At 41.7% G+C, this 24,041-nt stretch overlaps 1 protein-coding gene across 3 annotated transcripts in view; it reads right to left on the bottom strand.

Moving 5' to 3' along the window:
• Positions 1-24,041, bottom strand: part of ANTXR1 (ANTXR cell adhesion molecule 1) — a 117,332-nt gene that overhangs the window by 59,222 nt on the left and 34,069 nt on the right. For all 3 annotated transcript variants that reach the window (XM_040538252.1, XM_040538251.1, XM_040538253.1), the window contains exons 11-12: positions 12,133-12,202; positions 9,313-9,391 (exon numbers count right to left, since the gene is read on the bottom strand). In XM_040538252.1, the coding sequence (XP_040394186.1) occupies positions 9,313-9,391; positions 12,133-12,202 (149 nt within the window). The remainder of the gene's footprint in view (positions 1-9,312; positions 9,392-12,132; positions 12,203-24,041) is intronic.

The raw sequence follows: 24,041 nt of genomic DNA, 5'->3' as shown, positions 1-24,041 counted from the left end.
ACAAAACAGCCCATGTAGCAATATTAGAGTGAAATAATTTCTGCGGATTAAACTCTCAGGGTGACCTGTATTAGCAAAACCGCTCACTGCCTATTATATCTGCAGCATAAAGCAATTAAGAAAGATTTATTTTAGAAACAAACCTGAAATCCTGTGCACTGGAGTTTCCACAGAGCAACACCTCATCTAATAATATACATACAGGTCAAGGGCCTAGGAAAGTGCTCATTAAATTTACTCTCCAGTTTCATAAATCCTCTATTGATACAACAGTAAATGCACTTTAATTGCATGCAGACTCAGGAACACTGATAACTAGCAGAACCTTAATTGTGCATCCCAGAACAAAGTCACAATTGGAAAAGCCCTGATTTAGTACTGCATCACATTGCTTCTGAATTAAAATAAATAAATAAATAAATAACAAAAAAAAAAAACTTCACTGAAGGGAGTCATCAGATTTTTCTAAGCCTGCAGTACTTTCTTGATTTTCTTTCTCTATATTTAAAGACCAAATCCATACAGTATTGTTCAACTAGAAGTACAAATTCCTTCAGTCTTTCAAACAGCCACAGGAGAAAAAAAAGAGGGGGGCGAGGGAGGGTATACCTAGATGTAAAAAGCCTCCTTTGGTTAAAAGCAAAACCTGTTGAAGTTAAGAGACCCAAATCTCTTTTCCAGCTGACTTCAATGTCTTGCAACTGGAAACACGGGACCAGAGAGACTATTTCTTTACAGAAGGGTAGGCGTATTCCCTCACTGAGCATCCCAAGCCATTTATTCATGGTTGCTACTGAGAACTGCTCCACCATAAGATTACCAGTTCTCTGATCTGCCTGTGCATTGCCCCAGAATGCTGTCAGGTGCAACAAGCCCCCACATCCATTCACTTCCATGGGTATAGCTTCAAGAATCCACTTTTCCACAGACCAGGGCTATCTTGGCCCAGCTTCCAGACACCAAATCCCCTCTGGGCTTCCAGGTCATTAACTGCCTGGCAATGTGCTTGACCAACTTGAGATCTCCCCATCCAGGAGTGATTTTGCAGCACCAGCATCTCCAGTAAGGCAGAGTTGTTACCTATTAGCACTTGATAGGACCCTGGCGTACTAGACCAAGGCCAGTTTAGGTATTGCATAGACTGCCCAAAAAAGCATCCTCTCCCCTGAACTGCCCTGACCCAACACATCCTTCAGCTGAAAGGCTCTCCTCTTTACAATCACAATTCCCCCAGCTCTCCTCCTGAAGAAATTGGGTGTGACACGGGAAGACATTAATAATGGACTGTATACACATAGCAAATAAAAACAATTTTCAATCATCACTAGACTCACATCCTGCCACAGAATTGTTCTCCCACCTCATGTGTGGGTATCTCCATTGTCTCTCCTTCTTGCAGAGAAGCACCACATGTTTCTCACCAGATGTTACAGGGGATTGCTCTTCCAATTGAGGCATCAGAGCTGCCCAGGAAGACCTGTTTTACATGGTCACTGCAGCCCTGCAGCTTTCATCCCCCTTCCAGTTTTGAGTCCGAGAGTTGCTAGTGCAAGAGGTCATTAGTGGTTTTTGCTCTTCTGGGAGCCTTTTAGAAAATGAATAAAGACTTATTTTAATTCCCATCCTGGCTTCTCTCCGAAATGCTCTCTTTCTGCACTGAAAAACTTGGCAGCAGCCCTTCAGTCAGCAGAGTAGGACTGACTTCCTGCCTGTAAATGCTGCTTCATAAATTATTTCCTCTATTGTACATTCCCTTTCCTGACAATGCTTGGTGTGCAACCCTCCCTGTGTACATCTGCATGTATACACATTCATAAAACAGTATTTAATGCTTTCTCCTTCCTTCAGTTCTTCAGAAAACGCCTGACATGGGAACAGGAGTAAATCACTTTTTAAGGTTCCCAACTCCACCAGCCATCACCTGCTGATTCTCTTCCAAGCAGTGGGAAAACCACTGCAGCGTATACTCTCCAGGCATTCAGAGGTGCAAATGAAAGCAATGCATGCTGTGTTCACACCACTAAAGTCACATGTCATGTTAAAAAAAAAAATCTAATATTTAAAGGAAAGTGTGAGGAAACAGAACAAGAATTCAGTCTTTCACAGTCTATGAAAATACAGCATTTATGCACTGTAAAGTCGTATCTAAGCGTGCCCAATTGTTTCTGAAGCCCTGTCATGGAGAGCTTTATTTAGCCACCAGATACTTTTGGCCCATGCTAGCATACTGCATAGAGACCTCAGCAGCAGTGACCAAAGGCACCTCATGCACCTGCACATCAGACAGACCGGCCCACCCTGGGATATCCAAGTCTTTCCAAGGTACTGCAAGGCTGAGAGCATTTGGCTGGTAGCAAAAGCATTGCAGCATTTCAAGTAAATATAGTCTTGCTGCAAGGAGATATAAGCAACTGGCAGGGCAGGATCTCTTTTTGTCTTCTGTGGTTACATGGCACATGGAGCAAGCCAGATCCATAAGTGTGACTGCAGTACTAAGGCCAATAAAAAAGAGTATTAGCAGAAGATGGAATTGAAGAGGAGGGTGATGTCCCCCAGACAAGGCCTCTGTTCACATTGAGTCAAATGATGAAGTCAGACAGTGGTGAATTCTGATATCTAAACATTATTTGTAATCAAAACAGCTCCTGGAAACTCAGGACTGGAAGATCCAGCTGCAAAATGGATGCCCGGGATACATCCACAAGCCTCTTAAAAATTATTTCAAGGGCAGTCTCCTCTCGCGATCTTGGTTCAAGCATTGACTGGTTCCATGGGCTGGAGAGAGGTAGGCTTTTTAATTCTCACTGGATTCTACGCAGAAGAGATGACCTTGTCCAAAAGCACAGAGGGTGACAAGCCCAGCTTCTCCCTGGGCCAGCATGATGTTGGAGACTTAAGGACATTTCTTCAGAAGCAAGGCCCTGCCCCTCCATGCATCTGGCCTTTGCAGGCTTCAGCATTCAAGGCTGCAATTTAGCTCCTTCTGCCAGCAGCAGAGGTCACCTGGATGTCCCTCCACAATTTTGCTCTCTTCTCCTGAGATAATGCAGTAATAATGCAGCCTCTTTGCTCATCGGGGGGGGGGGGGGGGGGGGGGGGGGGGGTGTTCCCCCACAGGGAGCTTTCACGTGGAAAAATAAAAATAAAATAAAAAAACTGCACCTTTTTAAGAGGTGCAGATATTGAAAAACCAAGCAAGCAAAGAGACAAATTCATCAAATACTTCCAGCCAGCTGAGCTTTGTCATACTTGAGATGCTGGCATCTTATCCCCCAGCTAAGCATATAAACAGCACATTGTCTCCAACCTTAAGAACGCTCTCATTCCAGTCGTTCCCTTGTTCTGGTGGGGTAGCTGCCAGTGGTCTCACAGCCCAGGCCAAATACTACCCTATATTATGCTCAAGGACAGCCCTGTCTTAGTTTAACTGGGTAATACAAAAGTTAGTGGAGGGCAGGATTAAACTTCTGTCTGCAACCCCTGATTTACACAGTGTTACCCTCTTGCTTTTGAAATAAACCCAACCTTCCACTCTTAGCAGCTTTACCAAAAGCCAGCCAGTAATCCTTGATCTGGGGTGTTCAGTTAGCAAAATCTTTGAATAAAAAATAGTATCGGCTATCCACAGAGAGGACACAAACAGGCTTCATTCATTACAGGTAGCATTATTCTGGTAGAGGGTTTCATCTGTGTTCTGTAATTTAACAAAACAAATGCTTTGCCTAACCACAACAGCTCCTGTGTCTGGCCCATTTTTTTCTTTTTTTTTTTTTTTTAAATTTTTTTGACAGATGAACAGAAATCACTGCATTCCTCCAACAATCAAAAATCCTCTTTTTCTTTTTTTTTTTTTTTTTCCACAGACCTTTTCAGTGACATACTGACACCCTACTGCCTGGTTCTCCAAGGCTGCTGTAGGCATCCATTGAATGTAAGCAGGTCACGGCCCTCCCATTTTCGTCCCCCTGGAGTATGTGCTTCTTTTTGCACATCACCATTTGGGGATCTGAGAGGGTGTATGCTCCAGTCCTATCCCCCTGTGGATACATGACTAACTGGGGTTGGCTTGCTTTATGCTCTCAAAGCAGTAGGTGCAATACCCTTTGCCTCTCTCCAGCATGCTTTTATTTTCCAACCCTGACAGACAGAAATATGCTCTGATACCATTGTCTTGGGTACATCTGGCATGGTCCAGACAGGTTTCCCATTAAAGACTTTAGAGACAAACAGCAGAAAAGCCAAAATAATAACAAACCAAAACAAAAGCATTATTCCTGAGAAACTAATGGGAGGGTCGAAGGAAGACTTGTACTCAGCAAAGCAGAGGAATTCTCCTTGGCTAACCTGTTTTTTACCTTTTCGTTTTTATTCATTTATTTATTTTCCTATTGCAAAGAGTCTCAGAAGGCCTGAACCCTGGAAAAGGCTGGACTAACATATTGCAACCAAGCCTTCCTTGCTGCTATGAGAGCCCAATAATATCAGCCTTATCAGCTCTCAACTCAGGTGTGCATACTTGGGTTCACAGCTCAGCTTGGGAGCATACAGCTCTCAGTAGAAGCAATATGATCAAAACAATTTTCTCCCAGCACTGTGAAGTGCTGTTCACAAGTGTTTAGCATCCTGAAAGCCACTGTTCTCTTCAGGGATATGCATTCCTTGTGCTGATTCAAAAAGGAAAGCTATGAAATTCTATATAAAATTACTTATCACAAAGACCTTGTATTTGTAGTTTCATTTGTTGGCTAATGGGTCTTTGTGCCTTGGCCAATTCCAAAATGATACTCACCACAAGGGATTTTAAAGGGCCTCACATATATGAATCAACTCCCTTGCCTCTGAAAACTCATATTGAAGATCCTGAGGAAGAAAAACAAAATAAAGTCCCCAAAGACCTCTTATGGACTGTTTCATACCTTGGGCTTAAAAATAACTGGGCCAATTTGGAAGAATTTTGATTCTTATTTTTAAATGATGACTTTGCTCTACATGATCCAACAAAAATCACATTTAAGTGACTGTAAGTCTTCACAAAATGTGCTTTAAAATGGAAATGCTGGAAGATCCTCTACAGCAAAAGCATCTTTACAAATGCCTTCTGTTTTCTTTTATTAAATGAAAAATCAACTACCTTTCATCAGATGAAAGAATTGCAGTGAAGAACCATGACAGCCTGGATGCTCACTTTAAAAACAGAATTTAAGCACTTCTTGTAATTTTATTTTGGGAACCAAAATGAGCAATTTTATTGAGACCCATGGAAATGGGGTGTAAAAGCATATGTCATCATGCCTGTACTCTGATATTGGAAAGCACAAGCAACTGAGCAAAAGGCAGGCTTCCACAGAGCCCATGCAGTTTAATTTATTTCATCCCTTTTATTTATTTATTTATTTATTTATTTGACTGCAAGCCTTGAAGCTCGCCACATTTCAGGAATCAGAAAGCTAGGAAAAAGAAGTAACTCAAAGCGCATTCATTCCAGGCAAATGGATTCCATCTGCTCATTTATATGTTCCCATTTGAAAGAACAGGTAGAAGCTGTGAAGCTGCTTCAGCTGTATGTGTGTCTCATTTATAAAAAGAAAAAACAAACAAACAAAAAGAAACAACCAACAGCATTCACCAGTGAGCTCTAATTTGGTGTTGACAGATTTGACAAGTAGTGTCACTTAATGCTGGAAAGTGAGAGGTATTTAATTCTCTCTCAACAGACCAGGAAGGAGATGAAATCAGTCATTACGTATGCCTTCATTCCAAACCTGCTCTCATTTTCTCCACGTTGAAATGCTGTAGCAGATTTTACACCTCAAGTGGAAAAAATGCAAATAATGACTTCAGTTTGGCAATACGGGCTTAAGCAAAAGCTCTGTCTGTTCCCAGAGGGCTTCCATTTATACTAGAGAGGGATGTGCGTTATTGCATTCAGAGACACAAAACTGTGACATTTCTTAGAAGGGACGAGTGCACAGGAACATTTTTTTTTGCCACACACGCAGTATTTGTATATGAAGGCGACAAAACCTGGAAAAACTGCTTTTTACCTGGCAACCTCACAAAAAAAGACTGCACTGAGCAAGGCAAAAAATCCCAATATCCCGTTTTCAACAGCTGGCACCTGGTGTTAGAAAACACAATGTGAACACAGGAGTACTAAGCTCTCTTCCCTCCCTGCCTCTGGCAGTCACAGGAGAGTTAGGGCTTGCTGAACTACAGCACTGAAGCCATATATGCTTCTGGAAAAGGCAAAGGCCTTGATCTATTGTTTCTTGCCAGGAAGTGACCTATTTGCCTAAGATGAAAAATGTTTTCTTTCTTCTAGAGTATTCACAGCTCAGTAAAACTGATATTTATTTACCCATCTTGTTCCTAGGAGGCTTTAGATATTAGATAAAGATCAGGACCTATGCTAGCATAAAATCACTTTGCTATTTAACCTGTGAGAAACTTGCCCAACTTTCTTAGCATGAAATCTTATGCTAAAATTATTGCTAGCTAGTGTGATAAAAAATGCTTATTAGATGGATAGACATCTATGTTCTATCTCTCCTGATCTTCAGATATCTATTTGTGACTTGGGAGTTCATTTTCTGTCTTTTTTCACTGGAAATATAGCTGTCTGTTTCAGCTACACTCTTAATCAAAAGTAGCTGCTCATTGCATTAATTTGAGCTAGGTCATAGCATTAAGAATGAAGTATTGGAAATAGTTAATCACATGGTATGGTGGACTAGATTCTCTTCCTGCTTAAATGCTGTCGCTGCAAAGCATAAGGTTACTTAATGCTTACAGAATGATGTCATAGGCAAAAGACTCCCATCAGAGACTGCTGACCTGTCCATGTAACTCATGGGCAGGTAAGCCTGGTTACCTGCTCACCAGAGACAGCCTTACAATGCTCTCACGGCTTGAAATTTAACAAGGGTGACTTCCACAAAATACAGACCCCAGCATCTCTTTAGTCCAAATTAGATGGAGAAGGATGAGCATTTATAAAAATAAAAAAGTGTGTGTTATGGATTTTTCTGCTTCCCTGGATGACCTCCAGATAGTCCTTGAAATGGATAGTTCATAGAAAAGGACAGGTACTGTTTATAGGGAAAATGGGATATGCTGTCTTAAAATTTCCAAATTATTTAAATGTTGCATAGAAAGGTTTTGTTGTCAAACTATGGAAGAAAATAAAAGAACTGTTAAAGCTTACCCTTGCCTTGTATCTTCTCCCAGTAAACTGCTGGAGAGCAATAAGGCTGGGTTCAAAGACCAGGCATCAATGGGAGCGTGGAGTGCCGTGTTAAACCACGGCTAACTGCCATGTAAGAAGCTTTTTGGAAAGGTCACTTTTTATACTTTATGCTCTTTACAAACCTGAGTGTTTCTGAAATGTAGTATGGAAAAAAAAGCCAAACCACTGCTAGTTTGCAGACAGGGAAGGGAGCTTGATTGCTTTCTTCCCTACTTGCTACCATCACTTGACTCTACAGCTTTCTGACTGTCCAACTTTGGCTGTAGATCTTCAAACAACAGACCTAACTTTCTAGGTCCAAAGTCGACTGAACAAGTCATTTGCTGCACATTTAGTATATAGGTGAGTATTTTGGATTTGTGCTCTTGTAACCTTAATTGAAGACGGGATTGTAGTCTCAGTAAACAATTCTATCTTTAAAAGAACTTAAAAAATAAACAAGTAACACTGCTAGAAAGACAAAATGCCTGTTAACCCTGAAGAAACTTCCTGAACTAGTGAAGCCTGTGATATAGTTTTCGAAGCAGGCACTGAATGTCGCTGCTTCTAGGTTTGAATGTACGAACTGTATTTGAATTCCAGCTGCTATTGAAAAGCCTATTTCCCAGTCTGGATGCATCAAAGAGTAGCAAGCACTGCTGTGAATTGTAGGCATTTCTGAAAAAAAATATGTTACAGCCATTAAAACAATAGAAAAAGAACCAGTTTTCCATCTCCTGTAACCTGGAAATAATTCAATCCCCAGAAGAAAGAGTAACATGAAAGAATAACTTTTCTCTAAGAATTCTTCCCTGGTCTTGCCTCATGAACAAAACACAGGGAAGTATTCCCGTAATTTACCAATATACAGCACAAATACCTCTTCACCAGTGAGCAAAGAGAAGTTGAATTCAAAAAATTAAAGTCTAACAAGATAAATACCCATCTTTTAAGGCATAAAGATGTTTTTGTATGTTTTAGAGTATAAGTCCTCATGTGAGCTCTGTAAGCTGTCTCTCCTTACAATCTTGTCATTGTTGAACAATTATCAAGATCAAGCGACACAAAAGATTTTTTTCCCTCATGTTGTGCATCAGCTTTTGTGGACCACAGAAGACTGCTGGTGATTGGCTGTTATACAGCTTCGTCTTTTACTTATCCTCTATGGAAACATGATACGCCTTTACTGGATAGGGAATAAAGAAATTGACCATTGGGTCTTCTGCAAGATTACCCAGGTTTCCTAAAAAATATGTGCCCATACAGTTTAAGTCAGTACACGGGAGAAGTAAAGCAGAGACTCAGCAATTCTCTGTACAGGAGACAAATCTTTCTGCAGACAAATAAAGCTGAATATACTGAAGTATGAAGGGTTGTTCTGAGCTCAAAATAAAATCCTCCACCACTTCCCTTAGTGCAAGCCATTTAAACCATCTATTCCCAACAGCCACGACATAGCAGAAGCAGCATCTTCAGCAATACCATGAATTGTAAGTGGTTTCATTGTCCTTCACCTCGTATTACCAGGGAACAAAGAATGCAGTGATTCACTACTGGCACCAAGGGACATGACCTCAGTTTAAGCCAGCTACTTCAGGTTTTTTTTGTTTGTTTGTTTTTGTTTTGTTTTGTTTTGTTTTTTAGAAACCATACTGGCTTCCAGACAAAGGGTGCAATCACAACTGCTGTGTGACTTTCACCATTGGCAGCACCATTATTGTGAAGGAAACAGAGGAAATAGACTACCTAAAAAAGCCAGAAGACATGCTTCTTATTCACCGCGCAATAGAAAAGCAGACATAGATACCTCCAGACCCATGCTAGTCATGTTCTGGTCTGTGCGTCCTACAGCGGATACAGAGGCTGAGGTTTTTACTGAAGACATGAGAGCTTTGCCACATTATGGTACACACGATACAGAAAACACTGAACTACCACACACATGCTCACTTTTAAAAGAAACAAGTCCTTCACACAAACAAGTCCTAAACTCATGAGCCCTAATACCAGTGTAACAAACACATCTGCTAAGTATCACCATCTTACTGAATGCACCATCTTAGTTAAGCACATGAATGAGAACTTACACAGTGTGTGCTGGAGATGATGACAGAGCTGGAGATGAAGCTCAGACCATCGTTCATACTAACTTGAAGAGCTGCTTCCCTGAAAAAAGACACAAGAAATAAATCAGGCCAGCCAGTCAACAATCCTCTGATAGATAACATCGTCTGGAATCTGGGCTCCTGATGCACAAAAAAGACTTTCCTAGAGGCTACTTCACACTGCTGGTGCTCTCCCCCCTGCACTCCAATTCACAACTGCTAATTAACCAGAATCTGCCAGCACAAATAGCTTTCTTTCAAATCTGCATTCCTTAAACCCCATGATGAACATAGGCACAGTACACACATTAAAGTATATCGTATTTTCCTCAGCCACATGTATTTTCAAGTTGTCTCTATCTCCTAACTGACTTTAGAGAATGCTACTTACTGCTGGAATCCTGTATCTTAAGTCATCCGTTGTTAAATGTATGTGCCCTTTGATTAGAAAAGCCTAGAAGTATACCTCTAATACTAATAAATACAGTATAATAGTGAGGAAACATCTTGCATCTTTAAGTGCCGTTCACTTTTTAGCTAGACCTGGATATGAAAATATCTAGTTAGTCCCTCCTCTCTAAGCATCTTCTTGTTTACAGAGAGACCAGGAGCACATCGGTCCTCTGCTGAGACTGGAGCTCTCTTTATCTGCAAAGGGGAAGTCATAACTGTCAGGTGCACAGCTGAGTACAGACTGCAGATCCCAGACAAAAGCAAAGATTGGGCAACTCATTTCTGGAGAAAAGGTTGTTGTTGGGAATTAAATGCAAACCAGGATGAATTCAGAATCTTTTTATGTTTAGGATCAGCAGTACAAACTTTCCACCTTTGAGACAGGAATGCTTTTCTGTCATTAAGAGGATTATGTTGTCCCTATTGGCTCTCCGTCTCTTTACTCCCATGGTAGAGAGAAAAATGTCTGTTCATGCACATAAATCCTTTTCATAGAATCACAGTGTCATAGAATGGCTTGGGTTGGAAGGGACCTTAAAAGATCATCTAACTCCAACCCCCCTGCACAGACAGGAATGCCACCCACTAGATCAAGTTGGTCAAGGCCCCATCCAGCCTGGCCTTGAACACCTCCAGGGATGGAGCATCCACAGCTCCGCTGGGCAATCTGTTCCAGTGCCTCACCGCCTTCTGAGTGAAAAATTTCCTTCTAAGCTCTAATCCAAATCTCTCCTCTCTCAGTTTAAAACCATTTCCTCTTGTCATGTTATTATCTGATTGAGCAAAGAGTTGCTCCCCATCTTTTTTATAAGCCCCTTTCAAATACTGAAAAGTTGCAATGAGGTCACCCTGGAGCCTTCTCTTCTGTAGACTGAACAGCCCCAGCTCTCTCAGCCTTCGCTTCATAGGAGAGGTACTCCAGCCCTCCGATCATCTTTGTAGCTCTCCTCTGGACTCACTCTAACAGCTCCACACCCTTCTTGTGCTGGGGGCTCCAGACCTGGACGTAGTACTCCAAGTAGGGCCTCACAAGGGCAGAGCAGAGGGGGACAATCACCTCTCTCCCCTGATGGCCACTCCTTTTTTGATGCATCCTGGGATGCAGTTGGCCTGGGCTGCAAGCACGCACTGCTGGCTCTTGTCAAGCTTTTCATCCACCAGAACCCCCAAGTCTTTCTCTGCAGGGCTGCTCTCAACTTCACCCAGTCTGTACTCACATCCAGGATTGCTCCGGCCCAGGTGCAGCACCTTGCACATAGACTTGCTGAACGTCATTAGGTTCACGTGAGCCCACTTCTCAAGCTTGTCCAGGTTCCTTTGGATGGCATCCCCTCCTTCTATAGTATCAACTGCACCACTCAACTTAGTGTCATCTGCAAATTTGCTGAGGGTGCACTCAATCCCACTGTCTCTGTCACTGATAAAGATATTAAACAGTTCTGGTCCCAGGACAGACCCCTGAGGTACACCACTTGTCACCAGCCTCCACTTGGACATAGAAACATTGACCACTGCTCTCTGGGTGTGACCTTCAAGGCAACTCCTTATTCACTGAATGGTCCACCTATTAAATCCATTTCTCTCCAGTTTGGAGACCAGGATGTCAAAGGCCTGTGTCAAAGGCCTTGCAGGAGTCCAGGTAGTTTTCCTTTGTCAACTGATGCAGTCACTCCATCAGAGAAAGCCACCAGATTGGTCAGGCATGATTTGCCCTTGGTGAAGCCATGCTGACTGCCTTGGATCACCTCTTTGTCTTGCATGTGGCTTGACATTGCTTCCAGAAGGATCTTTTCCATGATCTTGCCAGGCACAGAGGTGAGGTTCGTCAGTCTGTAGTTCCCCAGGTCCTCCTTTCTACCCTTTTTAAAAATGGAAGTGATGTTTTCCTTTTTCCAGTCACCAGGGACTTTGTCTGACTGCTGGACTTTTCAAATACGATGGAGGACAAATGTGAATATAGGACTTTTGCTAGAAACTCCATCAGAAGTCCTTTTACAGTCATATGAACTACTAATAATCTACCCTCAATTGAGATAGTTTCAAACAGAGCCTCTAAATCTATTGATACCAGCAGTAAAAATATGCTGTAGCCAGTTTTTAGCACTCAGACATGCCATACTTGATAAACCCTGACCAATGATGGCAAATAATGCTCTGTGTAACCTAAAACAGCATTTAAATTTTCCTGTGTGAAATTTGTAGTCTAGAAACTTTGAGGTCCTCAAATGTGAAACACAAGAGCCAAGGTCAGAACTAGATGCATATAAGAACAACAGCATAGTGAGATGAGGCAGACTGTCATTTTTCCCACAGATAAAGTAAATATTTGAGTATGTAGAAAAGACATACATGCCAACTTCTCGTAGTACAGGTGCCGGGCAGAGTAAGTAGGTATCTTCCACAACAAAAGGCTTCTCATCTGGGAAAAACAGAGAGGAGGAGAAACAGAGAGGGAGAGACAGAGAGAGAGACTGGGATTTAGTACCAGGTCAGTAACACAGGCCTTAATGACAAAGTTTAGAATAATGTTTTTGCTCACTCTTGATGCATAAAAAAGATGAAAAAGTGTGTAGGGGATAAAAGCTATGGCATAGTAGTTGTTGTGAGGTAATACCACTCTACAGCAGGGCTCAGGACATCCGATGCCCAGCACCACCTGCCAGCCACATCCTGCAGGCAGCACCCTCACCATTCCTGCAGCTGCTGCGTGCTGCTGTAGTACCTCATGCCACACATCAACAGAACTGAAAACCCAAAGCTTTTTACATGTTTGGAGTAAACAACACAGCTGTTCTCTGTAGGATGTTTGGATGTAGCTGCAAGAGATTACATATAACTAGAAATAGCTGGGTGAAAAAAACTGTATATTATGGAAAATTTCACAACTTCAAGGCAGACTGAAACATTCCTACATAAATTACGCTACAGTTTTAAAAGCAGAGTGAATATATATGTATATATATATATCAATAGGAGATTGCCTCAGATACAGGAACATAAGCTACTACCCTTTTGTGGACTTAAAACTGAACTTTATACTATCTCTGGTCACAGAGAAATGGGGATCCCAAGGAACTTCCCAGCCCATTTGCCAGCTGACTAGAGATCAGGTAGGTTGGCAGAAAACCAGGCAGAGATATCTTTCTTTCTTTTTCTTTCTTTCTTTTTTTTTTTTTTTGGCTGGAAACCACACATTCCTACAGAATGAGTTGATTCTGCTGAACCAGCAGTTTCTGGAAGTATGTCACTGCATCAGAAAGCTTTCATTCAGCTGTATTTATAACCACCTCTAGGGTCTTCTATAGATATGCCTACATAGATATGAAATGAGAGCAGTTACCAAATATTATCAGCTTTCCTAAAAATTTCCAGATAAAATTTTAATTTTGTTGGAAGGCCCTTCTCCCGGCAGATTCAAATACCATCATCAGTCCAAATTGTGAATCTCATCTCTACATACTGCAGGGTAGAAGATTCCTTCTTTCTACAGCACTATGTCAAAAGAAAAGAACGTTATCACCTTGATTTGCTGTTTGAAATACTGAAAGCAATGCCAGGGTTTCTAACCAATAAAAGTCACTTCACTACTGCTTGGTATACTTAGCTTCCCAGGGTGCACATAACTTGGGCAACATGTAAGCAATGTTCGAAACAGTGTTTAGTGCTTAGCTGGCATTGCTGATTGCAACAGGGGATGGAAAGGAGCAAGGGTGAAAGTTTAGCCAAATTGTTTAGCAATCTAATGAAGAGTTGAGCTATTCTGTCTTTTTTTTTGTTTTTGAGGAAACTGGTGCAAGCTACAATACCATGTAAGGTGCCAGTAGAAGGAGAAAAAGCTATGAAGAGACATAAGACAAAGAGAACGTGGTAACCTTCTTGAAAGAAATTTCTGCATCATCTGTAAGCCTTGCTCTCTCTTGGCTGCTGAGAAATTTGTTCACATGCATGTTGTCTAATAATTATCAGGGCGATGGCAGTGGAGCACCACTGATCCTGGCCCCATTCTCAGCAGTTAGCTCAGCAGGGTTCACTCAGAAGCAAGGTCACACAGCATGTTTTACTGCAGCAGATAAGACATAAAGAAGAGAGGACGTAAAGACTGCAAGAGCTTGTCCCCTCAGTGCAGGAACAGAGCTCACCAAGCCAAGACTCCTCTCCCAGACATTCCTATAGGAAGTTTTCACTGAATGCAAAATTTTCGAAAGAATATTGCTCTAGCAATACCTATCACACATTATAATCTCCATTTCATAGTGGTGTGTTTCTTTGCTTTGGCAGCAAAATAAAGAATGATTTCCTCAGGCAGGTTAGGGAATGTTTATTTTTTACACTCCATTAAAAAATGAAACGGTAATGAAAAGCTGTAGCTTTCGCTGAAGTTTTCCTTATATTTCCAGCTTCCAGCAAATCCCATGCCTATATACACACACTTGAATTTTTGGGTTGCCCACAGCAGTTATTTTGTTAAGGGCTGTTTGACACACAGGCAAACAGCTGAAAATGAAACATTTCAGCCAGCCATATGGTTTTCACAAATAGGCTGCACTTCTGCATCATGGCTCAGCTACTGAGAGCAGTTTTCAAGCTTCTGTGATCCCTCTAGATCCCTGCTCCTGCTGTTGGCCTGGAAAGTACCGTATATTACTCCTGTTTTCCCACACCCTCAGTACAAGAGCACATGCTAACATTTCCACTATGCTAAACATTAAGAGTGGACGTTTTTAGCACAGGGTATTCTTTTGCTAGCTCCACACCATCTACAAGATGACTTCCTCACTAAAAGAGAGGCTGACAGACAACATAGTGATACAATGCATGCCCCTCACACATATCCCCTACAGCATAACACTGGATTCATGGTGAGTTTTGCAATGGAGTTACCAAATCAAAACAGTAGCATTTCCTACTTACTTTGCAAGAGCATGGAAGACGCCTAGCAGTGGTGAGTCTGGCCCTGTGATACTCTGGGGCTGTTCTCACCCTGGTTTATGAAGATATGAATTTATGACATTGTCTCAGTGCACACACGACAAGAGAATGAAGACCAATGTCGTGTTTTCTCCTTTGCTAACACTGGCAGCCAAAGCCAAAGAATGCTTCATGCCAGCATTCACAAAAAAAAAAAAAAAAAAAAAAAAAAAAAAAAAAAAAGCTGCTTTTTACTTAGATTTCCTTAGCTTTTTGTTTCTGTTTCTCTCCCTACCCACCCCCTAACTTGCTTTAAATCTATGCCTCTCTAGAAAGTTTATCAGACTTGGATTCTCGAGAGGGGACTCATGGCTGGCCAGGCTGGCTACAGGGAGAGATTATTTTGTTTGGAGAATGCTTGTGTTTCACCACAAAAATGAGTGACTTCTTCTTTGCTCTAAACAAAAGATGATCCATTTGGTTTGCATAATTCTGGCCATCTGACTCCTTCCTGGAAAACTTACACTGAGAAACCAAACAAAACAACACTTCTCATCTGCTATTGCATCTATATCTGCAGGATGCATTTGAAAGAACGCTGCTTTTTTTGTTAGTTACAGAAAAAGCTTGCTGTATTCCTGTGCAGTAAGAGATGAGCCTGAATGCTCTCAAGCTCCAGATCTCATGCCAAATCTTAACTTTGTGGTTTGGACTCCTGTCAACTGACAATGCGAGTGGAAGAGCTGTGGAAGGCAGGGCAGCGCACTCCATGTTGCTGACTTTGCTGCACAGGAAGCAGTTTCCCTTCTCAGCTTGACCGCTAGCTGGCTGTGCAACCCTGCAGAATTCATCTGGCCTCCTTTGCCAGTTTTACAGAAAGGGCCTTGATCATATCTCAGGCACCAGAGTTTAGGCATCCTCAGGGAATATTGCAATTCCTCACCTCTGAGAAAGTCTACCCTGAGTGAAGAGCACACTTTGCTCCTTACCTATGCACCCCTAATCACTCCATCAAGCAAAATAAGGTTTTCACTGTATGCAAAGTCTATAGGGCACATATAAATGGGCAACTAAAACCAGTCAGTCATAGAAATAGAAAAACTATTCACAGCCATGTGCAGAAATGAAAAAGGTCAAATATCTCCCCAAAACACATCTGTTTTCTGTGGATGCCCTTTCAACAAGGTACTTTATACTGCTCAAATTCCTGTAATTTACTACCCAGCATTCCTATACCTTTTGACAACTGTCTGTAGCCTGTAAAATCTATTAATCCCAGCATTAGCGACTAGTTTCTTTTGCCATTAGCAGGGTGTAACCTTTTGGCAAGCCAGAACTTGGAGTACTTCCCAACTATAGTAATAAAAGCTTCAATATATGTATGATGTTTTAACACAGAAGAGCAAAACTCAATAAAACAGAGGAACAAAAACCCAAAGGTGACAAAGAAAGATAATATTACTTTAAGCCATACAATCAAGCTAAAATGAACAACCTTTACTTTGGTTAATGTTTCATCAAAAAAAACAAACAAAAAAAAAAAAAAAAACAAAAACACTGTCAGATTGAAAACTGACTGCAAAGACCCCTCACAGAAGGATTTAAGAAAGCATTAATGCTTTTGGATTGCCACCACAATATTGCAACTGCTGATTGGTGGGCTTGCCATATCAGCAATATTTTAGTCCAGACAGGGCTGCAAAAGCTGTTTGCCAAACTTTCCAAACATCATAGCCTAACAGTTTCCTTCTGTTATATCCCTGTTAATTACAAAGGTATTTATGATTTGTGTTTCACTAAAGCACATCTCCAAACATTTTGACCTGGTCTTCACTTTCTGTAGGAGATGACTATGGTTTCTGTTAGACTAGTATAGCCACATCAGGCAGAAGTCTGGCTGCTCTCACACAAGGCTCCCTCAGGAACATCTGTGCTAAGGAAGTTGTTCTCTCTTTGTACCTCAGTCCACTTGAGATGGGTAGTGCTGAGCTGGAGCACTTCCATTGTTCCTTCGGAAAGACAAAATACCTGCATAATTCTCTGTACCACCTACCAAAGCACAATCTCCAGTTCATCCTGGATGACTCTTTATGCACTCCTTGTGACAACTCTGCAAGCAAAGTTTTTATTTCAGACCCAATTTGTGGGGAGGTAGGAATGCATAAAGACACTGGAACACTGAGCTAGAGAAACTGCTTTTGAGAAGGCCCATAAATAAGAAGTGAATGTTTTGTTAATGCTGTAATGAAAACCACATTGAGATCATGCTATAATTGCTCTGCTTTGTGTAGGGACACATGGGCTTTGAATGCTAAAGCCATTTAGAGCTGAGTTAGAGGATGGGGGGGAACAGACAAATAAGCACAGAACAATGATATCACATTCATAATAATCTTGAGATGGGGAGAAAGGATCTGGAAGGAATTGCTTTTTTCTCCAATGGGTTCATCTGCTGTGCTTACAGTTCTGTTCTCCAATCTCACATAGTTTAAACACTACTAACAGAACTTGGCAAGCACCACACTATTAATTTGCTCATGCTCACAACTGTCAGCTCTGGAGAACAGCACGTGCTCCAGTATGGAAGGGTCACTCCCTAGGAGGAGTCCTTCAGGGGCATGTCTTGGTCCAGCACTGTAAGAGCTCCACATCAACCTACTGGAGCAGTTACCATAAGCTCTGTCACACTTATAGAATCATTGAATGGTTTGGGTTGGAAAGGACTTTAAAGATTGTCTAGTTCCAACCCCCTTCCATGGGCCACCTCCCACTAAATCAGATTGCTCAAAGCCCCATCCGACCTGCACTTGATCACGTCCAGGGATGGGGCATCCACAACTTCTCTGGGCAACCTGTTCTAGTGCCTCACTGCCCTCATAGTTAAAGAAATTCCTCCTTACATCTAAGCTAAACCAATTCTCTTTTAGTTTAAAGCCATTACCCCTTGTCTTTGCCTATCCTTGTGCAGGTATGCTAACATCAGTGACAGACCATCTTGGTCCCCTGGTAGCATACAATATAAATGAGCAAGATTGGTGAGCATGCCACATTTTACTGAGATTTTCCTGCTCACTTAGCCCAAATCTCCTGTCTGACTGCCCCAAGGTTGTTCCTCCACACTTGGCATGAGCAGCTACACAGAAGTCTGTTGGAGGCAAACGCACGTAAGTCTTATTTTTAAACATATCTACACTGCAACTTGTTAGGAGTTGGGAGGACATTTGAGGGATGCGTGACTATTTCTCCTGTTTTGATGTTTTTATTTGATTTATTTTTTTAATCAAACAATTGCTTTGGCCACCCTTCAAAAGAGGATGCCTAGCTCACCTTGGTGTATGCTTTTACCCAAGAAATACATCTGGTCCTTCAGACATAAGGTTGAAGGACATAAGGACAGACATAAGGTTGTGTCCTTCATAAAGGTCATATCCCCAAAACACCTGACAGAGTTTGTTTGTCCAGTGATAGACATTAATTAGTACTGTAATAGAAAGAGGGAAAAGCCACTAGAGGAAAATAAGAGGAAAACATTTGATGGAGGTTTAAAGTGACATGATCAAGTGGAGAAATCAGACATTAGACTGGAAATGCAAAGCAGAATTTTCCTGTACTAAGAGTGACTGGGCTGTAAGAAAGTAAGAAAGATATCACAAGAAAAGTTCTGTGCTGCCAGAGAAAAAGAAAGAGAAAGAGAAAGAGAAAGAGAAAGAGAAAGAGAAAGAGAAAGAGAAAGAGAAAGACAGGGAAAATAAAACAATCTGGTAGGCTTTAAAAACAGAGGACAATTTTTAGAAGACATTTGTTGGGCAGTTTGGAGATACAGCTCCCTGTACAGCTCACTTGATGATACCTGGGGAAGTCCTGCTCTCACTGTCTTTGCCTCTTTTTTCCTTGTTTCTGTTACTTGGTGCTGAAAAATTCAGGGTGGCTTGTGCTAAGAATCGGTTTTGGCCAAGTGTCCAGAGCATCACTAGAGCGCAAAAGATCCTGACCAATCTTTCATCCCTCTATTGAGTCTTATATTGCCTCAGACAGAGTTTGCCTCCATGCCCAGAGATATATTTGCTGGATCCTGCACAATCTGGGCAGACAAAGACATTTTAGCACCATGAAGCAGTGCCACATTATCCAGTCACCACAGTGGATAATTACTTTTAATTCTGTACAGTCTGAAACCGATTCTCCTACGTCTAGCTGCTGGCAGAAAACACCCTGCTGTTGAACATGCATCTGATTACAGTTCTATTCAGCCAAATACTCTTCATGGTTTCTACAGATGTTCTTTATTTAATTATTTTTTTATCTATTTTTTAATCCCCTAGCTATGAACATTATGAGCTGATGCTCTCTTCACCTGCCACTTTTCTCTGCCGATAATCCCAATAAAAATCTATTAGCTCATGTCCTTAACCTTAGCAAGTCCTTGCTGTGCTGGTCTACATCTCATCTGGGATAATTTAAGGTTTCAGGAACTGTTGGCTCAGTGTTAGCTTTAAAAATACCTCACTCCCTGATACAATCAGAGGATGAGAAGTTAAACAAATAAAAACAGCTGAGCTATCCAGTCTCCATAAGGTCTCTATAAAATTCCCATTGAGTTAACTCTTATGTTAAACTGTTTGCAGCTAAGTGCCACAAAGGCACTCTGAGAATACAGGCTGGAGCTGCAGGCCACAGTAAAGCGAAATTACTGAGATACATTCTCACACAGAGCAGCTTAAACTTAAAGCTGTGCCAATTTCCACCAGGAGAGACTTGGGTCTTAGAACAGTGATGAGCAACTGTTGAATTCCTTCAATTTGGGAACAGTTTGAACTCAGATGGAGTTCATGGCCTCTTGCTTCCAGGTCGCTGCATCAAACAGTCTAGGACTGTGCAAAATGAACTGAGCAGTCTTGGTGTAGTGCCAAGGAGAATGAGCTCACTTTTCACCTATGTATAGATTCAGGACACGGTGAATATGTCAGGTCAGAGGGTGGAAAACATATTTGGCCCTTATCTTTATTTTCCATGGTCATTTTGTGGACACAGGAAGACAGCTTCAAACAAAAAAGCCCATGGGTTGCTTTAAGAGAAGTTGATCTTTCCTGAAAGCTACTATGAAATTACGATGACAGACACTTTAAAAAAAAAAAAATCAGCTACACAGGCAGTTAGCACACAAAAAAGGAGGAAGGAGTCTTCCTCCTCACCCCCACCAGTACCAGGTCACAGTGTTTGGGAGTGAGGTAACCCTTGCAAGCAGTTCCTCCCATTGGCAACACTGCATGTTTTTGTGTCTCCATGGACAGGACGCATTGAATAGTGGAAAGCTGATGGATGACATTCTTAGCTCTTTGAAGATTTTAGGATGTTTCAAGGAATGAATGTCTTTCTTCAGAGCCAGCCAAACTCTGGGGAAGCTGAGCTGAGAAGCTATTAGGATTTGAGAGCAGCACAGATGGCAGGTCGCAGCTAGTGTAGCCACAAGTAACAGAGATAACTTTCAAGCTGTTTACAAGACAGCAAGTAGTCTTCTCTGAAGGAAAAAGTGGAGCAGCAAATCAAGTGCTGAACAGACTTCAGACAGGAGTGAAAAAAAGGATAGCACTCGTATCCCTTCCCTACCTCACAAAGCTGGCAGAACCAGTATTTAGTTACTTTTGCCTTCTATTTAGCCTCACGGTCCCGTCCTGGACTTACAATGCAAAGAGGACCATGACAAGGAAACTTGCTGGATGCCTATGGGGGCAGAGGTGAACGAAGAACAGGTCACTGAGAAAGGAGAACTGCACCAAATCTCTAGCTTCTAGAGGAGCCCCATAAACCATAGGAAGAGTACTAGGCTGAGAGACAGGAGATCCACAAGCTTGCCTGTGATCAGCTCACTTGGAGCAGATACCTTCAGTGCTGCACATCAATTCCACAATTTGTAAACCTGAACTAGAAGTTTACTCATTTTCCAACACTTCAGCTTCCAACACTTTTTCTCTGTAAGATACAGATATATTTTAAAACTCTGAATACAAAATTCAAATTAAGGCCAATATCCACATTTTTCAGGCTTTTGGAACTCACAAACACCTTGCTGCAGCTCTTGAAAGCAAATTATAAAAGAACTCAAGAGCACACAGTTTGGGGAAAGAGAGTAAGGATGCCCTTTCCAAGACTGTCCCTCCCACTTCTAAGGAGGAACAGCTACTGGTACGTATGTGACAACCAAGCTTCTTTGTCTTTCAAAACAGAGTCCCTGTCACAGCTTGCGCAATAGATCTGCATCCCCATAGCTTCGCACAACTCAGGTTCAACAGGCCATTTGTCTTGCAGAAGAGATTCAGAAGAATGCTACTGTCACTGTCAACTGGCAATAGTACTTCAAGACTGAGGCTACCAATCCTAAAGTAATTCAGCTTTTGAACTGGGTAATTCTTTCTCTTCTTCCACTTCCTTTTCTGAACAATAAATTCTTCCAATTGTGGCCGCAAGTTACTAACCGCAGATGAACCTGGAAGTGGGGAGATGGTTCAAATGTCCTAAAGAATTAATTTTTTGTGGAACCTTCATTTCAACCCTAGTCACCATGTCCCTGGGGAGGTTCTGCCAGTGATTAATTGTTCTCACCATGAAATATGTCTTTCTTATATCAAGACAAAACCTCTCACAGTGCAACTTGTGTCTGTTGCCCCTTTTCTCCTCCATGTGTCTCCTTGCAAAGAGAGAGCTTCTCTTGTCCTTGCAGATGCCCTTTAAGTACTAGAATATGGTGTTGGGGTCACCCAGGGCCTTCTCCTCTCCAGGATGAAGAAACCTAATTCCTTCAGTATTTTCTCCTAAGTCAGGTTGTCCAGCCTTTTGGTCATCTTCACGGCCCTCCTTTGGACCATCTCCAGTCTGTCCGTAGTTTGTTTGAGTTGTGGGGAGTGGAACTGGGGCACTCCAGGGGTAGGCTGACAAGCACTGAGCAGAGTGGGATATCTCGATTTCTGCCAGCAGTGTCCCTGGGATGCAGCCCAGGATCCCATTTGCCTTCGTTCCTAGCACTGCACTGCTCATGTGTTCAGCTTGTTGTTCAGCAAGACACCCAGGTTCCTTTCAGCAAGGCTGCCCTCCAGATATTTCTTACTGAACTCAAGCAGGTGTTGTATAGGTAGCTTGGGAAAGGGAAAAAAAAGACTCCCAGAACAGAAAGTTAAGAAGAATCACAGAACGAGACTACGAACATCAACTACATTTTAGTTATCTGGTTTTTTTGTTTTTTTTTTTTTTTTAGTATGCCCTGAATCCCCATAAGACATTTAATCACTGTCTTGGTTGGTGCTGCCAAGTGGACACCTTCAGTTTCAGAAGCCCTGCTGTTTTTGAGCTTACAAGTCTTCCTCTTAGCAGAAGTATTTGCAGTACAGTTCACCACAAAAGTCTTTCCTTCCACAAGACCACTGCAAAGACTGTTTTTAGCATCATCTTCATCCCTGTTCCAGAAGGCACATTTCCCCTGAGCTCACATCTGCCTTTTGCATTCCTTCACATGCTGCTTAATCTCCTTCTGTGGTTGTTTAACAGTATAATGTACTGAAAATAGATTCCCCAGTAATGTTAACCCATCGTAAAGTCTCCCCAAAGAGGTTTATTGGGAGATCTGAGTGTCAATGGATTAAAGGCAATACTGTTGAGACTGCCAGTTGTACCACTGCATATTTTACCGTCAGAAATGCAACTCAGAATTTAAATTCTGTCCTTGCTCTAATTTTATCTATTAATCATACCACATTCTGTGCTCAGATTGTAGCTTTCAAGATTGATATGCTGTGCTAGCTTATTGTAAGTTAGAGCCACACTCTCTCCTTTCACTCTTGTGACTCTGAAATGTTTTGAAGGTTGATCTTTAAGCTAATGCCTATGGCTGCAGTGCTGATAATTGCATTTTATTCTTAGTTCTTCCAAAAACCATGACATTAGTTATTGCAAGTCACAGAGACAGATTTTGTCCACATTGGCCCAAATCCCTTTAATGCCCACGATGTGCAGTTTCATTGGTACTACCTGCTTGCCGTCCTCCTTTGAAGCTTTTAGGAAATGACCCCTCTTTACTAATTGCAATAAACAGCAAGAACACCAATCAATTTATTTCAGCAGAAAGAAAAACAGTCTTCTTCCTAACACAGACTCCCTACAGCCTTCACATTTCTCAGCCGAAGACCTTGAGTTAAAAAAAAATAATAAAAAAAATCTGACATTGAGAGCCATTGCTTTTTAATTGATTAGGATGTTACTTAGAGCAAAAGTCACATTGTAAGAAAAAATGCCCTATTTCAGCCATAATCCAAACAGTTCTTTGCAACCACAAGCAATATGTGGGCATAACTCAACAAACCAAATGTAGCTCTTATCCCATCCCATATAGGTTATAAATCATGCTCCTGGTGGTCCTAAAACTGAAATGCTGCACACATTGACCCAATCAGTCTTCATTTAGAGCTCATCAGCAATACAAGTTTCTCAAAGGGTTATCTGGTCTGAGGAATTTTCAGGATTTAAAAGAATGCCAGGTCAAGCTACAGTAGGGTAACATGGGCATTCCTAAACTTGCAAGTTTAGGGGCTTCTGTCATGCTGAGTGGTATTGCTGTAGCTCTTATAACTCCCATTATCCATGCCTATGCATTTCTTAGCACAAAATACAACTGCTCGAGAAATCCTCTGGTAATGTCTCCCTTGAATTGAAAATAGTTCCTCTAAAAAATGGAAATTTTCTCACAAATTATTTGTTTGATACAAGATATTCCTGGTTCAATTGAAAAGCAGAAGATGTGCAAGCTCTAAGAATGCTACAATCTGTCAGCTTCCAGCAACCAAATGTAAAGTCTTTTGGGTTTGCACCAAGTGACTTCAGGCTTTTGATGAAAAGAAAAATTCTAAATATTTGACCAGAAGTTTGATTTCCACAGGAACCTTCTGGGTGGAGGGAGAAGAGAAGTTCTCCTGCCCAGCTCAGAGAACTGCAGAAGACTTTATAAGACATGATCCAAACAAAACTTTGGACCTGAACCCCTGGGAGAAACCAAACATTTCAACACCTAAATGCAGTCATGATCCAGATTCAAGGAGTAATGGCCACATAAGTTTTGGGTTAGATTTTATGGAGCTTAAAAGGAAAAGCATGAATCTGTGGCTGCCTGTACCCTTCTGTTTTGAAAGGCACCTGTCACCTGTTCACACATCTCAAATTCTGCAGAAGGTTCTGCAGGAGGATCTGGATAGGCTGGACCAATGGGCTGAGGTCAACTGTATGAAGTTTAACAAGGCCAAGTGCCGGGTCCTGCACCTGGGGCACAACAACCCCGAGCAGCGCTACAGGCTGGGAGATGAGTGGTT

Source organism: Cygnus olor, chromosome 27, assembly GCF_009769625.2.
Source record: "Cygnus olor isolate bCygOlo1 chromosome 27, bCygOlo1.pri.v2, whole genome shotgun sequence".
NCBI lineage: Eukaryota > Metazoa > Chordata > Aves > Anseriformes > Anatidae > Cygnus > Cygnus olor.
Note: the sequence above shows the minus strand (reverse complement) of the source record. Positions and strands in the feature narration are given on the sequence as shown.